The 16,916-nt window shown below is 40.6% G+C and overlaps 1 protein-coding gene across 1 annotated transcript in view; it reads right to left on the bottom strand.

Moving 5' to 3' along the window:
* pde2a (phosphodiesterase 2A) overlaps positions 1-16,916 on the bottom strand; it is a 123,653-nt gene that overhangs the window by 31,935 nt on the left and 74,802 nt on the right. The window contains exons 3-5 of the mRNA XM_015009470.2: positions 3,490-3,579; positions 3,112-3,200; positions 570-679 (exon numbers count right to left, since the gene is read on the bottom strand). Coding sequence (XP_014864956.1) covers positions 570-679; positions 3,112-3,200; positions 3,490-3,579 — 289 coding nt within the window. The remainder of the gene's footprint in view (positions 1-569; positions 680-3,111; positions 3,201-3,489; positions 3,580-16,916) is intronic.

The following is a 16,916-nucleotide window of genomic DNA, read 5'->3' on the forward strand; positions in this document are numbered from 1 at the left end:
CTGCGTTTTATGCTAAAGACGAACAAAGAAAACAGGAAATAGAAAAAAACCATATAAAGCACACAGCTGATGTCCTTGAGTGAGACTGCTTATTTCTTTCATTTGAGCTGCGACAATGAGATGCCGCTTGTTGCGCCAGACAATAAAACAAGAAAGCACACAAACTCTCTTTCCTGCATAATTATTACACGTTCATTGGTATGCATTTATTCCCGCAGCACAAAGCGACTTTGCATATGTATTTTTTCTTTGTCCACACATTCCTCAGGTTGTTCTCCGAATTCTTTCATTTGGCGAGTAGAAAAGAGTCTGTTCACACTCATCTCACTTTTATTTTTTTCCCCTCATCGCAACCTTTTATTGCTTCTGTTAGGGTCCTTTGTATAATTTTGTTGCTCACCCAGCTGCATACCTCTCTCAGTGTAATTATCTTCTCTTGTTAACTACTTCTCTCTCTATCTCCTCCCTTTTGTTGTTTTTATATTTCCACTCTCTCGGCTCGCAGAGAAGGACCCGTAATTACACATTTTCTTCCCTGCCTGGACCCTACATAAAACATTCAGCCGAACCTCTCCTGTGTGCCGGTAACGGTGCAGCGAGGAAGAGCCTGTATTTCTCTGGCAGTTCAGACGGAGGGAAACCAGCACACTCGCATCGGTTCTGCTGCTCCACAGCACTCCTACGACAGACACAGAAAGGGTCTGAGTCAGGTTGCGGCAATGCAATAACATGCATGAAATTGGTCTAAATTAATTTTGTTTTGTCAGACACAGCAGAGACAAAAAAAAAAAAAACTCAAGACGAGGTCTCCCTGGAAGAAATTTATTACAGATGGAAAAACAATCACCAGCGTTAATAAAACAGATGTGTTTTGTTAATTCACACTCGTCAAAACACCGGTGAATAGAGCCATTATCCGTTGTGAGAGGATATTGTATGTTTTCATGGGGAGAGCAGGGGTGATGTGCAACCAGGTGCAACAAATTCAGAACATGAGACGAGCATTTTAAGTTTCTCGGATGCACAAAACAAACTCATTCAGAATTGGAGAAAAAGCATAAGAAATCTAAATAGCATCACTGAAGCACACACAGGTAAATCCAACATGTATGTGCAGCACATAATAATCAGCTAAGCCCTCTGACAGAATCACACACACACACACATAAGGCAGCAGTCACTCCATTACATGCCCGTAGAGTCTGAACCTGCCCGCACCCTAAACCACTGCAGGAAATCTCAGCATGGTGCATTGATTTCAAAGTGTCCATTTATTTCAGCTCACTGAGGAACAGTGCACTCCAATCAGAAAATATTCTATTGTGGCAAATACATTTGACCTTTCTGTAACATATTAGTTCAAAGCAGCTCTGCAGAACAGCCCTGGAGCCGATGCAAACCGGCCCAGCAAAGTGTAAAAAACAACCAGCAGCACTGAGAAGAATGCAGTTACTAAGCATAGTAGTGCTTTTACATAAAAGTTGGGTGTTTTCTATGAGTTTGGGGATTTAAACCTGGTGCACATTTTAAGTGTAGATGACGGGAGAGACTGAATAAAATAATGGCATGTGACTTATGAAGAACATGTATTGAAGAGGAAGAAAAGCTCTGGTTATGAATTAAAACAGCATTCATCTTTACATCTATCCTGACTAGTTTTCCAGTTCCTGCAGCTGAAAAACATCCCCACAGCACAATGCTGCCACCATCATTTTTCAATAGTCTGGATACTATTGAAAACATGCGTGGTGCCCAATATGTAGATTGCTGCCACTGATGGTTGTTGGTCTGAAAGGTTCTCCTCTTTTAGTCACTGTGTATCAGGTTTTCTTTTTGGTGATGTGCTGAACTGGAGGAGAGCTGCTTTCTTTCAAACCTTTTTTTTCCATCCGCCGCATTTAAAAAAATAAAAAGCTTACTTTGACTGTGGAACTTCGGTTTACTTGCACATGTCAAAAAAAGTTTCAAAGAAAAAACAATCTCTGGAGTTCTTTCAGCTGAAAATGTTTGTGCATTAAGTGTGTGTGCCTGTGTGTGTGGGTGTGTGCGCGTGTGTGTGTGCGCGTGTGTCAAGGTCTGGTCTATTAGAAAGTGGTTTCGAATCAGGCTCACACCAGACGGCCTTCCACCTATCAGATGGGTTCTCTCAGTGTAGGTAGATGGGGGTGTGTATTGCCAAGGTCTTGATAACAGGCTTATGTAAGCAAGTGAATTTAAAAAGAGAAAAGTTAAAAGGGTCTGGTAGCCCTTCGAATATCAGCAATCCGTCAATCCATGCAGCGATGACAGATGAGTGTTGGCGAGGATGTGCATGTGTGACACTGTAAAGTTGAAGCCTGAGCTTCTGTCTTTGCATGTTTGCATGGGATCCCATGTCAGTGTGCCAGTAAGGCGTTAGAAGCTGGCCTCTTGTTTGACAAACAGACAGATTCATCAATAATGTAGTGCTGGTTTTTGCCAGCCCCTGGGCAGCAGTCACAGCAGCATATGTGCAAAGCTTCAGAGAGAGCACTTAGGAGAGAAGAGGATCGCCACGTCTCGCTAAGGGACAGAGGCGTACAGCTATCTGGGCGATTAGGTCTGCGTCGCTTCCACAGGGAGAGGGACTGAAGGTGAAAGAGAGGCGGCGGAGAGACCAGGCCACATGCGGCTCAGCGCTTTGAAAGAGAAAAACATGGCAAGCTGTGTGAGTCGGGCAGCGACACAGAAAGCTGGAATGGGCCAGTAGATCACAAAAGAGGATTGGGGTGTCAGAGAGACAAAGATGTTCGACGAGATGAAAAAAACAAAAAAACAAGAAGAGATGAAATAAAGAGAAACAGCAAGAGACGGTAACAATGAGACACCAGAGGCAGAGAATATCCTTGTGCTTCCAGACGATGGGATCTTTCTTGGTGACATCTCCATCTGTGTGCTGATGATTGCTGATTTCATTCAAGTGGCACCTGCTTTTCAGGTAGACAAAACAGCGTTGTCGCTTCCGCCCTCCTCGGCGTTTGTTTTGTCGCCTCTCTCGGCATCACCGCCCAGGACGGCAGCGCGGCAGCAAATCAGCCCCCAGCACTGAAAAACATCTGCAGCTCGGCGGGCGCAGACACAAACGGTACACACCTGATCTTCCCCTCCTGTGGCACTTCGTACGGCGGGTCGTCACACAGCAGCCTGGAGTCTCCCTCCAGCACGAAGACGCACACGCACTCCTGGAATACAAAAATCAAACACGGGGACACACATGCACCCTCGTTTGAAACATTAATCAGATTGTAATTGACATAATGAGCGACGAGCCTCATGCATTTGCAGAAGGGTTTTGGCCTATATGCTCCCCGCAGCGATGTCGAGACAGACACAACAGGCTCCACCATTCCGAGTAGTAACGTGAGGCTTTTCTTTTTTCCCAGGTAATAAATTGAGAAAATTTCAATTGTGTTCATTTGCAAACGTAAATTATGTATGTGCAGACGTGTGAGAGGAAGAGAGAGCAAATACCGTGCTGGGGAGCAGCTCCTGAACGCTGTCTCGCAGGGCCACTCGGAGCGAGCGTACATCAACAACTGCTGCCAGCCGCAGCAAGGCATCCTGGAGAGGAAGACAAACAAATTCCCTCAAGTGTGCTTGGCTGTTTGTTTATGACAAAAAGAAAAAAAAAAAAAAAGAAGAAGAAGAAGAAGCAGGGACCTTTGGCTGCCATTTTGTGTTTTCTTTGTAGGTACAAGGTTTACACAGTCAGAACTATTTATTCGTAATGACTTCGCAAGGCTTCAAAGACCTTCTAAGTCATTTTTCTAAATGCATCCTGCTCTGTAGTTGGCAACACAAGTGTCGCACTTAGAACATAAAGTGAACTCAGACAGCAGAATTAGTTTTGCTCTTCACCGCACTCGGTGCTTTGTTTCAATTTGGATCTGTGAAAACAAAGCACTTGAAAATTCATTTGCAGAGTTTGGTAGGTAGCTGATTCACGGAGTTAAAGTGCACGGGAAGTAATGGGCGGCTCTCACAGAAGCACTTAACTTGCACCTGAGTGTATGAAAATATGTTGATCCTAATTAGAGTGGCTAAGCTTAGGCTTTGACTGATTAAGCTAATTTCCACGCCAAAAACCTAATACCTTCACAAATCCTAAGGTCAACATGTGTCAAAATAAATAAAATCTGACAATTGGAACTCAAAGAAACTAAGGGAACTGAATTTCACTGAACTGGACACTTTGGACATTAATCAGACGAACCATTAGGACCACTGACAGGTTAACTAAATAACACGTGGTTATTTTGTAACCTGCAACTTGTAGATGCATCCCTGCTTCAACACATCAGAGTCAAATGGCTGAAGTCTCACATCAGTCATTCAGCTCTGCAAAGGCCTTTGTCATTAATTTCACTCATTTGCATTGAAGATAGGAAGCAGAAAAACTTTGCAGGATATAATATCTCTAAAATAACAGCTCTAATGGAGCCTGTGTGCCTCTACTCATCACCATTTATGGAGAGAATCATAATGTTATGGCTTGAGGGTTAAGAAAGTCTTTCAAGATTTAAACTTTTGAATACTTTTGACCTTTTTGCCCCTTTCCTTGAATAAACAAAACTTTGCAGCAGACACCTAATTAATTGTTCCCTGTTTGTTCCAAGCCAATATAACGTTTCCCCTAACTGCATTTTTATTACTTAGGGTAATACAACATTGGTTACAAGAATGAAACCATACAGCCACCTCATAATCTCTTACACTGCATTGCCTGAGACTTGCACATACTCTATAATATATTCAGCTAATAAAATTACTCTGGAAGGGAAACTTAGGGGTGTGTTTGGTTCGGTGGCGTTCAACCTCTATTTGCACAAACAGCATCCTTTAAATGCTCACCCACCTGCAGATTTGCCATGTGGTTCTGGCTTTTGATTTGAGTGATATGGCAAGAAGCAAATAAAAGAGTATCTCTTAGTCGTGTTCGTAAAAAGTTTTCTATGGCTTATTTGTAACCATAGAAATCATATTGTGCAACATATATGGGTAATGATTTCAAAGCTGGCTTTGCAACTTTTGATTCAGTACTAAATTAAAGGGATATTTCAGTGTCAACTGACCTCAGTCGTAGCTGTCTATCCATTATGGACGAACGCACCATAGAATATATAGAGGCATATAAATGGAGGCACATTTCCAGGATGCCACTGATTCAAGAACAGCCACTGATGCTCTGTGTGAAATTTCATCTTGTCAGCAAATGCAAAAACATTTTCACATCTTCCCCCCCATCCCCTTGTTTATTCTTTACCCGCAGTTTAGATTTGCAACAAAAATCATTGCCCATTGACATCTGAAGCCTGTGACTTACAGCTCTTTATAGTTTCTGACACAAACAGGAACCTCTGGAGCTGCTGCTATGCTAATTTGCAGTCTTTGCTTGCCAGCTCGGTGCACAAAACCCAGACTGTTTATACCTGCTCTGACTGAGCAGACTTAAGAGAAATGTATGAAGAATAAAGAAATGAGAGCATAAAAGAGTAGCTCAAGCCTTGGCCACTTTCTTGACTGTGCACACTAATCTGCTGGCCAGGGGGAAAGACCTCCAGAGTCAATTTCAATGTCAAAAATATTTAAAGGATGGGTGATCCAACGGCTTTTTAACTATCTTATGAATATGTCAATTTAGCGATGCCGTTGGCTTAGTAGCTGTTTAATCATAGAGAGTAGTTTGCGTTTCCCTAAAACTCTGTTCTTGTCACTGCAGGAAAAACAAATCTAGGTTATACAGCCCCGTCTAAATTTATTGACACTCCTAATAGAGATTTGAAAGAACTCAGAGCATGATAAAAAGATAAATTTTTATCTTTTACTCTGTCAAATAATTTTGACAGAGTTAAAATTATTTGAAAGCTTTTTATGCACTATTCTGATGGAAGCTATGAGCAAATTTACAATGGACAGCTATTTAATTGTAATAGTTACTTTGCAAATGAAGATCAGCAAACATTTGCCTGATATCAGTGGCATGTTCTAGAGTCTTATTTGAAGAGTGACTTTTCTTCCAGGAAAATGGAAAGTTATGTATCCAAGTTTCGAGCCATATAAAATTACACAATTGTGGCACCAGCAAATTAGTACAAAATACAGGCTGATTTTAAATTGAATGAACAAAAGCACTTGAATGTCTTAGATGTTTCATGTTTTCAGTGTGAAACACTACTGCTAAAAAAAAGTTTAGACTATTCCAAGGATTTTTTTTTCTTCAAATCTCATTATCAGATGTTTCAATAAATGTGGAGGCCTGACAGAAAAAAATATCTGCTACATGCAGAACCACGTAAACATCTCCACTCTATGAAATAGAAAAGACATGAGCCTTGCAAATGTGCTTCCCTTATGGCATTTCACAGCATACACTTTTTATGCCCTGTGTGGTCTACTTAAATCCCAACCTTCTCATAAAGCATTATGATTTCTTGTTACCACTGTCTGAAGAAACATCTCAGTGGGACCTCAACGTCTGATCAAAGCACAGGAAAAACAACGAGAGGAAAAATGAAGACTTTAACGTCCTGCAGCACTGAAAACTGTGTTGTGAATCTAAATTGAAAAGAAAAAGCTATTCGGCTGCCTTAACTGTGAATACCTCAAAGTGTTCGTGCGCCTGCTTCCAGGCTTCATGCTTTTAATGAGGGTGTCCATCTGTCACCTCTGTTTTTCGTAATTTTCCTCCCTTTTTTTTTAGTGTCTCTGCTGTTTCTCCTCCATCTGTGTTCAGTCTTATTTTTCTTTGGACCGAGGGTAAAATGTGGAAGAGAAGTTGGGTGGTGAAGAAGGAGGGAGGGGTAAAGATGGGGATTCTTAGATAGCAGAGATGGTTTTGAAAATGTCAAATGTGAAGAAGGGAGAAAAAAAAAAGGGAGAAAACTGGAGAGCGTTGTCATGGCTGCGCACTCGATGCTGGTCATTACATATGATTAGATATGATTAAATGCGATTAGCTTTGATCACTCAATCAGCACGTTGTAATGAAGTTGGAGCCATGCCAGCCCATGTGTGAGCATCCGTATGAGTGGGAGGACGCCTGACAGAACCAAGGTATGTGTGAGTGAGCGAGTGTGCTGCATTTTAAGTTACGGATCTCAAGATGCTTAGACAAATTCCTGTAAATATTGTTGGACTGTTGGGAGATTATGCCAGCAGAACACATAAGTCCTCCCTGTTCTGCAGCTCAGTCCTCACAGGGAACAGAGGATGTAACTCGCCATCCTTTGTGCGTCACTGTTTGTGGATGTATGTTGCTCGCAATAAGATGTGTGCCTCTGTAAATGTCAAACGCCGTCCTATGACCTTTCCCAATAATTTCTTGCCATGTACCTCAAACCATCTGTTACATTAATTTACCTGCCTCTCCATCCCTCACTGCACATCCTCTCTCCTACACACACACACACACACACACACACAAACAATCAAGCACCAAACATGACCGTTTATTTCTTTGTCTCTATTCCCATTTAACCTTTTGCGAAAATTTTAAGGCAAAAATAGATAACACTGAATTTAGTGTCTTTTTAAATATTTTGTCATGTTATAGCTACAAGCCTCAATTTATTTTATGTGATAGACAAACACAAAGCAGTGCACAGTTGTTAAATGAAAGGAAATCAATGAATGCGTTTTTAAATGTTTGTTTTTTTCTTTTAGTAAAACTGTGTGGTGTGAATTTGTACTCAGACCCTCTGACTTAATACTGTGTCCAAAAACAACAAGGCAAAAACAGCAAGGCTCTACCCGATTGGACGGAGAGTATATGTGATCATCAGTTTTCTTATTCTAAAACACAAGGTCATGCTGGAACCTGAATCAGGTTTCAGGTTTTCTTCCAGACTTGCACTGTATTTAGCTCAGTTTTGAGAAGCACGATGCTGCCACTGCTGTGAAGCGGGTGTGCTTAGAGTAAGGTGCTGTGAGGGTTTTTTATTGTGTACAACAGTTTTTATGTGGGCTAAAAAGTTAATCTAACCAAAACATCTTCTTCCACTTGTTTGCACAACCCCCAACATAGTTTACGGCAAACTCCAAATGAGATGCGTCTCTTTTTTTTCCCTGCCACTTTTCTGTAAAATCCTGATTTGTGGATTTGTAAAATAATTATACTGTAAACAAACATCTCTGTGGCTCCTCCAGAGTTACCATGGACCTACTGGATGATTCTCTTATTTATGTTCTTCTTCTCCTCCTGTCAGTTCTGGTAAAAGTCCATGTTTTGGTAGCATGTTTGCCATACTCTTGACATTTTCAGTTTCACTGTCATTACTGTCATTTAAGATTTTATCTGGTTTGGGGAGATTTAAATGTTTGTAGGTTATGAGGAAATCATAAGATCTTGCATCTTCTAACTGTTCCTTTTCGAACAAATAATCTAAAATTGAATGTCAATGGGTATGATAATTTGTTTATTTTTTCTTTTTTTTTCTTTTGTCTGTTTGACATAAATAAATTACATGTTCAAAACTTCAAAAATTGTTTCATAACCCAACCTTTAATCATTCCCCCAACTTTATTCCTTGTCTATCTGCTGTGTTCCTGGTTCCTCGTGATGCTGTTTGTTCCCTGATTTCCTCCAACAAACCTCTGAGGCTTTCACAGAATAGCTCGATTTATACTGAGTTTAATTTAAGCATGAATGGACTCTATTAACTATGTGACTAAAGTCACATAGTTAATAGAAATCCTAAATTTCTCTGACAATTTAGGATTGTCAGAGAAAAGAGTCTGAGTACAAACAAGGTTTAGGTCCAGCTATAAGCAACTCTTTTCTTATATTTATTTGTGAAAAACAAATAAATTAAACTGTCACTCTTAATGGAGACATCTATCGATAATAGTTTAAGACAGAACAGACATTCCAAATATCAAAACGCAAGTTTAGCTTTGCTTTATTTCACGAATAAATGACAATGTTGACACCACAGACACATTTTGTGTCGCCATTCATTTATTGCACTGCTTTGGCAGATTGCACTGTCCTCCAGCCTCTGCTTATAAAACAATCTGAATGTTAGATTTCAGCAAATGCCACGCTGAGTCACACTGTGACTTGTCCTTTTCTTTTACGCGTCTTCTCATCTTCCCTTCACATCTCTCTAATTTTCCAAATGTAAAAAGTCATCCCTGAACTCTTCGTTGCTGCGTCGATCCGCAGGTTCCCCTCTGCTGTTCCGGCTGCTTTCATCAGCGCGAACCTTTTTGCAGCCGTCTTTATCGGCAGCTTGCCGAATCACTTGCAGTTCCCTGACATTTTGAAGGGTACCTGTGATCGACATGGCCAAACGCAGATTGTTCTCAGCCTTATCGCTTTGATTCTGCATGCGCACATTTCCCTGTTTCAAATACTCAAGCCTTAGCTGGTTCACCTCGCATTAAATACTGAAATCTGACATTTTAAGCACGACTCTGATCCAAAGAAGCTTTGAAAGAAAAGGAAAAACATTCCAGTTAAAAATCACTAAACAGACAGAAGCACATTCTTCTCTGCTACATCCCTTCTTTCTTGCAAGTTTTCTCAAAGGTGGCATAATAGATATGCAGTGTCTAAAGCCCTCATGCCTCCTCTGCAACAGTTACACTGACTTTGCTCTTCAGGGATCCACTTTAGCTACAAGCATCTCACTGAAGCTGTGGGACAGCTGAGAGAGCCTACAGCTAAACTTGTATAGAAATTAGATTACAGAGGCCTCGGCTGGTGCGCCGGGCCAACCTGCTAATAAATGTCAGTAAGGAAGGAAAACAGGGGGCAACAATATTCTCCCCTCTTCACTCCATCGCTTCCCTGAACTACAGCAGCCATAAATCTGAGTTAATGGAGAGGCAGCCAGACATTTGCAGCAAAAACTCCGGGAGGACTTCTCACGGAAAAGTTTAATTAAGTCTACGCGGACAAGGCCGTAGCCAGCAGGATAAAGCCAAATCAGCTCTGTGTAATGGCAAGATAATTTCTTACTGCGCAGAACTAGGCCAGATAATTTTTGCACATTCTTTCTGAGTTTATTCCAGTTTACTGTCCTGGATTTAAGAGCTGATGCTTTTTTTTTTTTTGGTGTGTAAATTCTATAGGATTCGTTTGGTTTGGAGATAGATCGAAGATTGCACACATTTTATGAGCTGTGGTTTTTCCAACTGATAACAAAATGATTTTAACCATCTGTAGCTGTCACTGCATAAACGGTGAATAGTTCTTGGTGTCTGTATCTGTTCCCTGAGGGACTCAGTAAACGAGTACAGAAATAGCAGAAGTGTTCAAGGGATTAAGCCCCAAGGGACCAGCCAGTGCATTATTGCATATGTATAATTTGAAACGCAAGAAAAATACTCATAGAAATATATTTAATAAACAAAGAAAATAGACTGGACTGGTGTGGTGAGACAAATGCAGCCTTTTTTAAATTAGCAGGTAATAGTAAATGCCTGATTCCCAACAGCTTTTCCTATATTTTTTTTTCCGATGAAGAGAAAATAAAACAAATTTTGCAGACAGGGTATTAGAGAAAATCTAATTTTCCTTGTATTAGATGTACACTATACTTCAAATATGAGTAAATTGCGTTATTTTACCACCGCCTGGAAAAAATCCCAAGCTTGCAGCTGTGTCTCATTTTTAGATTGTACAATATAATTGTATTTATATCAGCTTCCCTATTATAGAAAGGGAACTCCGGAGGTTTTAAAGACTTTGGACACAGGCACACAGTGAACTCTCAAACAACCAAGGAAAGCACAATAAAGTGAACTGGGACTGTCTTGCATCTTAAATAAATAAATGGGTCGCATGTGGAATCAGTTGGAACAGAATAATGACTGTCAAACATTCACTGTAAGGGTTTTTTGGTAATTTGGGAATTACTAAAGCCCGGTGGTTAAACCTGCAGTATGCAATTTTTATTTAAAAACAAATATTATTTTAAATATTTGTTGAAACTGCACTCTGTCATGACGGTATGGTGTAAGATAAATAATCTGTGAATAACATGAGCTCCTATGTTCTCCCAGTTCTAACTAGAAACAGCCAATCAGGGGCAGGAGGCGGGACTTAACCCTGCCAATCACAATCCTCCCTCACCCGCCTCCTTTGCTCTTTGCTACGCTACGGCTAGCACAGCCTGTTGAGAATCCAGTTAGCATGACGGCAGATAAACGGCTTTCCTGTAACGGTAGAGTTGTTTCACCAACATTAGCACATTTAGCATAAAGTAAATTATCTGATTCACAGCGCTAAGATCTCCTCTCGGCTCTGACTGGTTATTTTTTGGTCAGGAGAGGTGAGGGAGCTCAATCTTTTCACTGATTATCTGTCTCATACTGTCACAACATGATGACAGTTTTAATAAATATGTAAAACATATTATTAAGTGTGCAGTTTTTTCCCTCTGTCATTTATTTTATTTTTACTCCAAAAGAGCGAGGCCATAGTGTAAACTATGTGGGTTTTGATGGTGAAACTGCTTATAAGCCACTTCATTTGAAACTCACAGTGCCACCCCATACGCTGCCCCCTACTGGCAATGCTTCCTTTTGTTTTCATCTGTGGCCTGAATGCTCCACGCCTTGATGAGCTGTATGCTATGAATGTGTTACAGAACGTGAGAAAAATATTTCTATGGATGGGTTTGGTACAAAGTGCCCTTCTGAGACTGATGTTCTCAACCTTGCTTAAAGGAAACGCTTCAAAACTAAAATTATTATGCAAATGAACCACTTTTTGTAGATCCCTCCATTAAAGTTGCTCTATTCAACTTGAAGTATTCAACATGTCTCTACTTTGTCACCTTTGTATATTCAGTGTATTATATTTCATAATTATCTTCTAACCACTGACCCTTCTCCCAGTTCAGCTATTAAACCAAGCGAGACCTACAAGAAAAGTAATTGCTTTTTAATGGACGTCCAACACCTTTGATGTTAATTTCACACAGAACTAAATCTTATCTAACTGAACATAAATTATCCCAGAAAATATATCCCCAAACTTACAGTATTATATGCTGGAGAGAGATTTATTTTTTCCCCCCTCGAATGTAGCCATAGTTAGGATGACTGATAAGCCCGAGAATGACTGAGTCAAAGTCAAACTGATAATGAGTATAATTCATTTATTTATGGCAGAATAAATCCAAATTCATTCTGGATCAAGGATTTCAATGACACCGACACCATATGGGGGACATTAAGAGCTGGATTACAGTCATGGATGTACTAGAGGTGTAAAGGGCCTTTGAGAGTCAGATTAGATCCGATAGTTAACTAAACACTAATATTCTAAATTGGTCACATTAGATATTAACCTATTGGAGGTAACAAGCTGTCAGGGAGGATTAGCTTAAGGAGTTAATTGGAGCCTTTAGGGTAACTCCAACATTTCTTATCTGCTGCATTGTTCACAGAGCCATCCAACACCGCAAACCAATCTGCATTTCAATGGGCTCGACCTTGATGAAGCACCAAGGGGATATTGGGTAATGGCATTCCACTTGCAGATGATTAAAGGCGTCCAACGCCCCGTGTCTATAGAGATTTATTTAAAATCAACTATTTATTTGTTGTGACGAGCCCCTCTGTACTTTACAGCAAATCATTTGCATGCTTACTTCATCTTCTGCATGTTTATCAGCTGATGCTTAATTCGATAGGAGGCAAACTATTGAACTCTTTACATCTCGTGAATTATTGATGCAGAGTGATTTTCCCTCAGTTGTCCGTCGAACTGCAGAGAATGAATGAGTTTGTCTATTCTTTAAAAAACACGGAAAGAGTCATACATCCACTTACCTGCACAGACTGGCTGGAGGAGGGGTTGTGTTGTTGTTGCATTGGGTCCTGGTTGTTATTCCAACAGAGCTGGGTCTCCAGTAGCATCACTAACATACTGGAGACACATGCACTGTAGAATACAGCCAGGCCATGAAGAGGAGCTTCTGATAAGCACACATGCACGGTTATCTGTTCAACCACGAGTCACTAAGGCTTTTTAGTTTCTGCTTTTAAAGTCTTAAATAACATCTTCGCGGTCAGGTCTAGGAACACGGACAAAACATTTTGAAGCCAAAAACAAATCTAGTTCTGACACAATAGAAAGATGCAGCACAATGTTCGGATGTGTAAAAATGCTCTGATAATATCTACGAAGGCACATTTGTTACTACATATAGACTGTTCAGCAACGCAATGAATAAAAAGCTCGCCATCGATCCTGAAACACAGAGCTCCAAAAATCAGTTTGAAAGTTAGAAATTACAAGCTATTAGGTTGCCAACTAATCTGCGAATCAGAGTCATGTTTAGCTGTTAGTGCGTGTTGGTTGAATTTGTGTATAGAGTAAAGTGCTTCGAGTGGTCATTCTGTAGATGTACCATTTGTCAAGTCAAGCTTTAATTTGTACATCACATTTCAGCAGTAAGGCAGGTCAGAGTGCATTCCATCATAAAGTCATCATACAGACATCATACAAGCTATAAACATTACATTTTGCCAAACTTCAAATATGTTGATCAATGTTTCACTAACTACTAATCAAAGGAAATCTTAGGTACATCTAGAACTGAATGAACACCATGCATGGCACCGGTTTTCTCTTGCTGATTTGCCAGACATCCTGTCACACTGTGGCTGTGATATAGGTGTTATATTAGTTTGACATTTCATCACAACCTGTGGGATTTTTTTTTTTTTAAATAGGGAAGGTTTCTGCACCTCCATCATCCGTTGCAGCCTTTCTGTTGAGGAACAAGAACTGCTTGCCTCTCACAGAAAGAGTCTTTCTGTAAAGATGCAGGGCATTCTCCACAATCATTTCAGGCTGGAACAATGCGTTCTTTCTGCATGTCTCAATGTCAGAATGAATCTTGCAGACAAAATACAAAGAGTTTATTTTTCACAGTTCACTTGCAGCTGTTTATGTTGAGGTTCTAAAACCTAGAGTAGTTTTTTTTTTTAAGTCACACTGTTGCAAATTAAAATAACAATAAATGTTTGAGTCAGTTTGTGAACATTTTTCTGCTCCTCAACGTCATTTTTTCCTTCACATCGCTAAATCCAATGTTCGAGCTTCTCTTTGACATGTTGACAAACACATTTTACATTTGAATAAGAGCCGAAATACTTATTTCCCTGCTGGGAGATCCGTCCAATAGGTTCAAATGTCTGTGTTTGTGTGTATGAGGAGGAGGGTGGGAGGTTCCTTAGACATGGATAGGTTCCTCCACTGTGCACAAAAAGCACAGGAGCTTAAGAATGAACTCTATAAATATATGTTTGATTTCTTTTTCTTTAAAATGCCAAAACAAGCAAAGAAAGAAGCAAAGAGCAACAGCGAAAGTGTTGACCTATTCCTATAAAGACGATTGGCATGCTGATGACAAGTGTATATTAAACATTGCCTGAATTTATTAAACTGAGACAAGCCAGCAGACCATAATTTATAAATATTTCCTATGAGCGGCTCATGGGAAGCGAATGATTGGCAGAAAGAGTAAAGAACAGGAGTTCAGACCTGAAAGAACAAGAAGACAGGCAAGCACTCGACAGACGAAACAAGGTAAGTCAATTCCATGAAGACGGAAAACTGCTCACTGATGAAATTCACACACTGCTCAGAGGAGACGGCAGCAGCGGTATTACAGAGAAGGCTGGGGAGCCCGATCTGTTCCCCGTGTGCTGCGATGTAGCACAGATTTACAGTGAAACACATTCTTATCCCGCTCTGGGAGGATGTCAAGTCATAATTAAACCCCGTGGCAAAATTTTATATGAGCTCATCCAAGAGAAGTGTCCAACATGACTTACACGGAGCACACCCAGATGCTTTAAAAACTTGACAGTGATATTCTGCCCGTTATAAATGTCTGCCAATTCTCCCCTCAGTCAGTCTGAGGCGGCTTTAGCTTCTCCTGAGACGACATCAGACAGCCGGTCTCATCACATCTCATAAGTGTTTCATTTTAATTAAAGAAGAAAGAGAAATGAAGAAGAACAAAAGTGTGAAAAAAAAGAAAAAACACGCTGCGGGTTTGTAAGTTGACACAACAGCACGGACTGTGTGTCATTAAAGACAAAATATAGTTCTTAGCCTTGTGATGCCAACAATAAAGACGTTCTGGACGGGTTATTTATTTAAAATTGTATAAATCAAATCAGCTGTAAAAAAGAAAAGATTCAAAGCTTTTTTCCAAAGGTGAGGAAACTCGTCAACTATTTGTGCTAGTTTTCATGATAATATTTAGTCATCTGCATCTAAGTCACTGGGAATGCAGCTTTCTCACTGTCCTGAAAACCTTCTCAACCTTGAAATTTTTGAACATGCTTTGGGTTTTTTCCCCAGCTTTACTATATGCCATGATTATCGATTTTAAAACATGCATTTTATGTTACACCATCCTTATATTTCTAATTCTTTTTTACCAAAATGCTAGAGACAATGTTTAAGTTCCTTTTTCTTCCATAGCATAGCTTATCGCTCCCCTTCTACCACTTGTTGCTGTCAGTCAACTATATGTTAGAAAAGCAATTTTCTATTTGAAACTGTTCACAACCCTACCAGAAAACGAGTTACAATATCTGTCGGTGGCATAACCACACGACAGATAAAAAGGCTAATTACTAAACTAACATCAGCTTTTTTCCACACTGTCTGAAGTTCAATCAGACACAGCTGTCCTGGCTTCGATTCCCAACCTTGAAACTTTTGCTGCATGTCTTCCCCCCTTCTCCCTATGCCCTCTCCCCATCTGCTAACTCTCAATAAGAGCCACTAGTGCCAAATTAATCTTTAAAAGAGCCCAAAACGATATGCATTGCTGAATTGCTGTTTTAACTTCTCAGATTTAGGCCGGTTTAAAATGCTAATCGCTTTGCTCGAAGTGAAATTAATAGGAGCGCTGTCAGCCTGTTGGATGTGCAGCTGTTTCTGGATGAGAAAATGAATGAGTTCCCTCTGCTCTGTGTCTCATGTCTCCTTTTGTTTCGGGCGACTGAGCAGCATCAGCATCCTTTCCTTGCCGCGTGAGGCTCTCTCTGTCATCGCCCCTTGAGGTTTAGTTGTCTGTGGTTACTGAAGCACTGCTAATGTTCCACATCGGGTGTCATTCCCACAGTTACACTGATGATCACGGTGACAGCTCTGGCCAAGCTGGTGACAATATCTCCTTGTGAAATTCACTTTTTGAGGATTTTTAACACCTTAATGTCCCCCCCCGGCCCCCAAAAGTAGCTTCTTTATCCTCCCGTATTTTCATAAAGCAGTCCACACTGAAAAGATATCTCAGCCTTGGCTTTGTGTTCTGACGCAGACTCGGTGACCATGCAGCTGAAATGCTAACAACCCTGAATAAGTTGAAGGGCTCTGATTGTCATCGGCTCTAAATGAGGGATGGGCTCTTCCCAAATGTCAACAACTGCCAATCAGGGACATTTAAATATCATGGTCGACTGAAAAGAAAAAAAAAATGCACATGCAGCACATGTGGTGTGTGGGACACAGTGGCACCTTTTGTTGGAGATAATGACACCTCAGCTCATCTACTTTCTCTCTATGCAGCAACAGTGAGGAGAAAAAAGGGGCCGTTGATGGGAGAGGATGAGCAAAAACCATTAGTTCTTTTGCCACTCACACAAAGTCTGACAGGGAACCCGCATTAATGACCGCCATCCTTTATCCTCACCTTCTTTTTCATTTTTTTCTTCTCTCTCATCTACATCTGCTTCAGATACTCTGTCACTCCGCAGCCTGTAATCATATGCATATTCTGACTATTCACAATTTCCACCTCCACCTATGCGTCCGCTGTCTTTGTCACCTGCCTGCTCCTCCATTTATCCCTTACATCCCATTATGAGTCCCCCTCTGTCTCAGTTCCTTCCCGTCTCTCCGCTGCAGGTGTTTGACAGTC

Source organism: Poecilia mexicana, unplaced genomic scaffold (genome assembly GCF_051168715.1).
Source record: "Poecilia mexicana isolate PSO_F unplaced genomic scaffold, ASM5116871v1 scaffold_13, whole genome shotgun sequence".
In the NCBI taxonomy this organism is placed as follows: domain Eukaryota; kingdom Metazoa; phylum Chordata; class Actinopteri; order Cyprinodontiformes; family Poeciliidae; genus Poecilia; species Poecilia mexicana.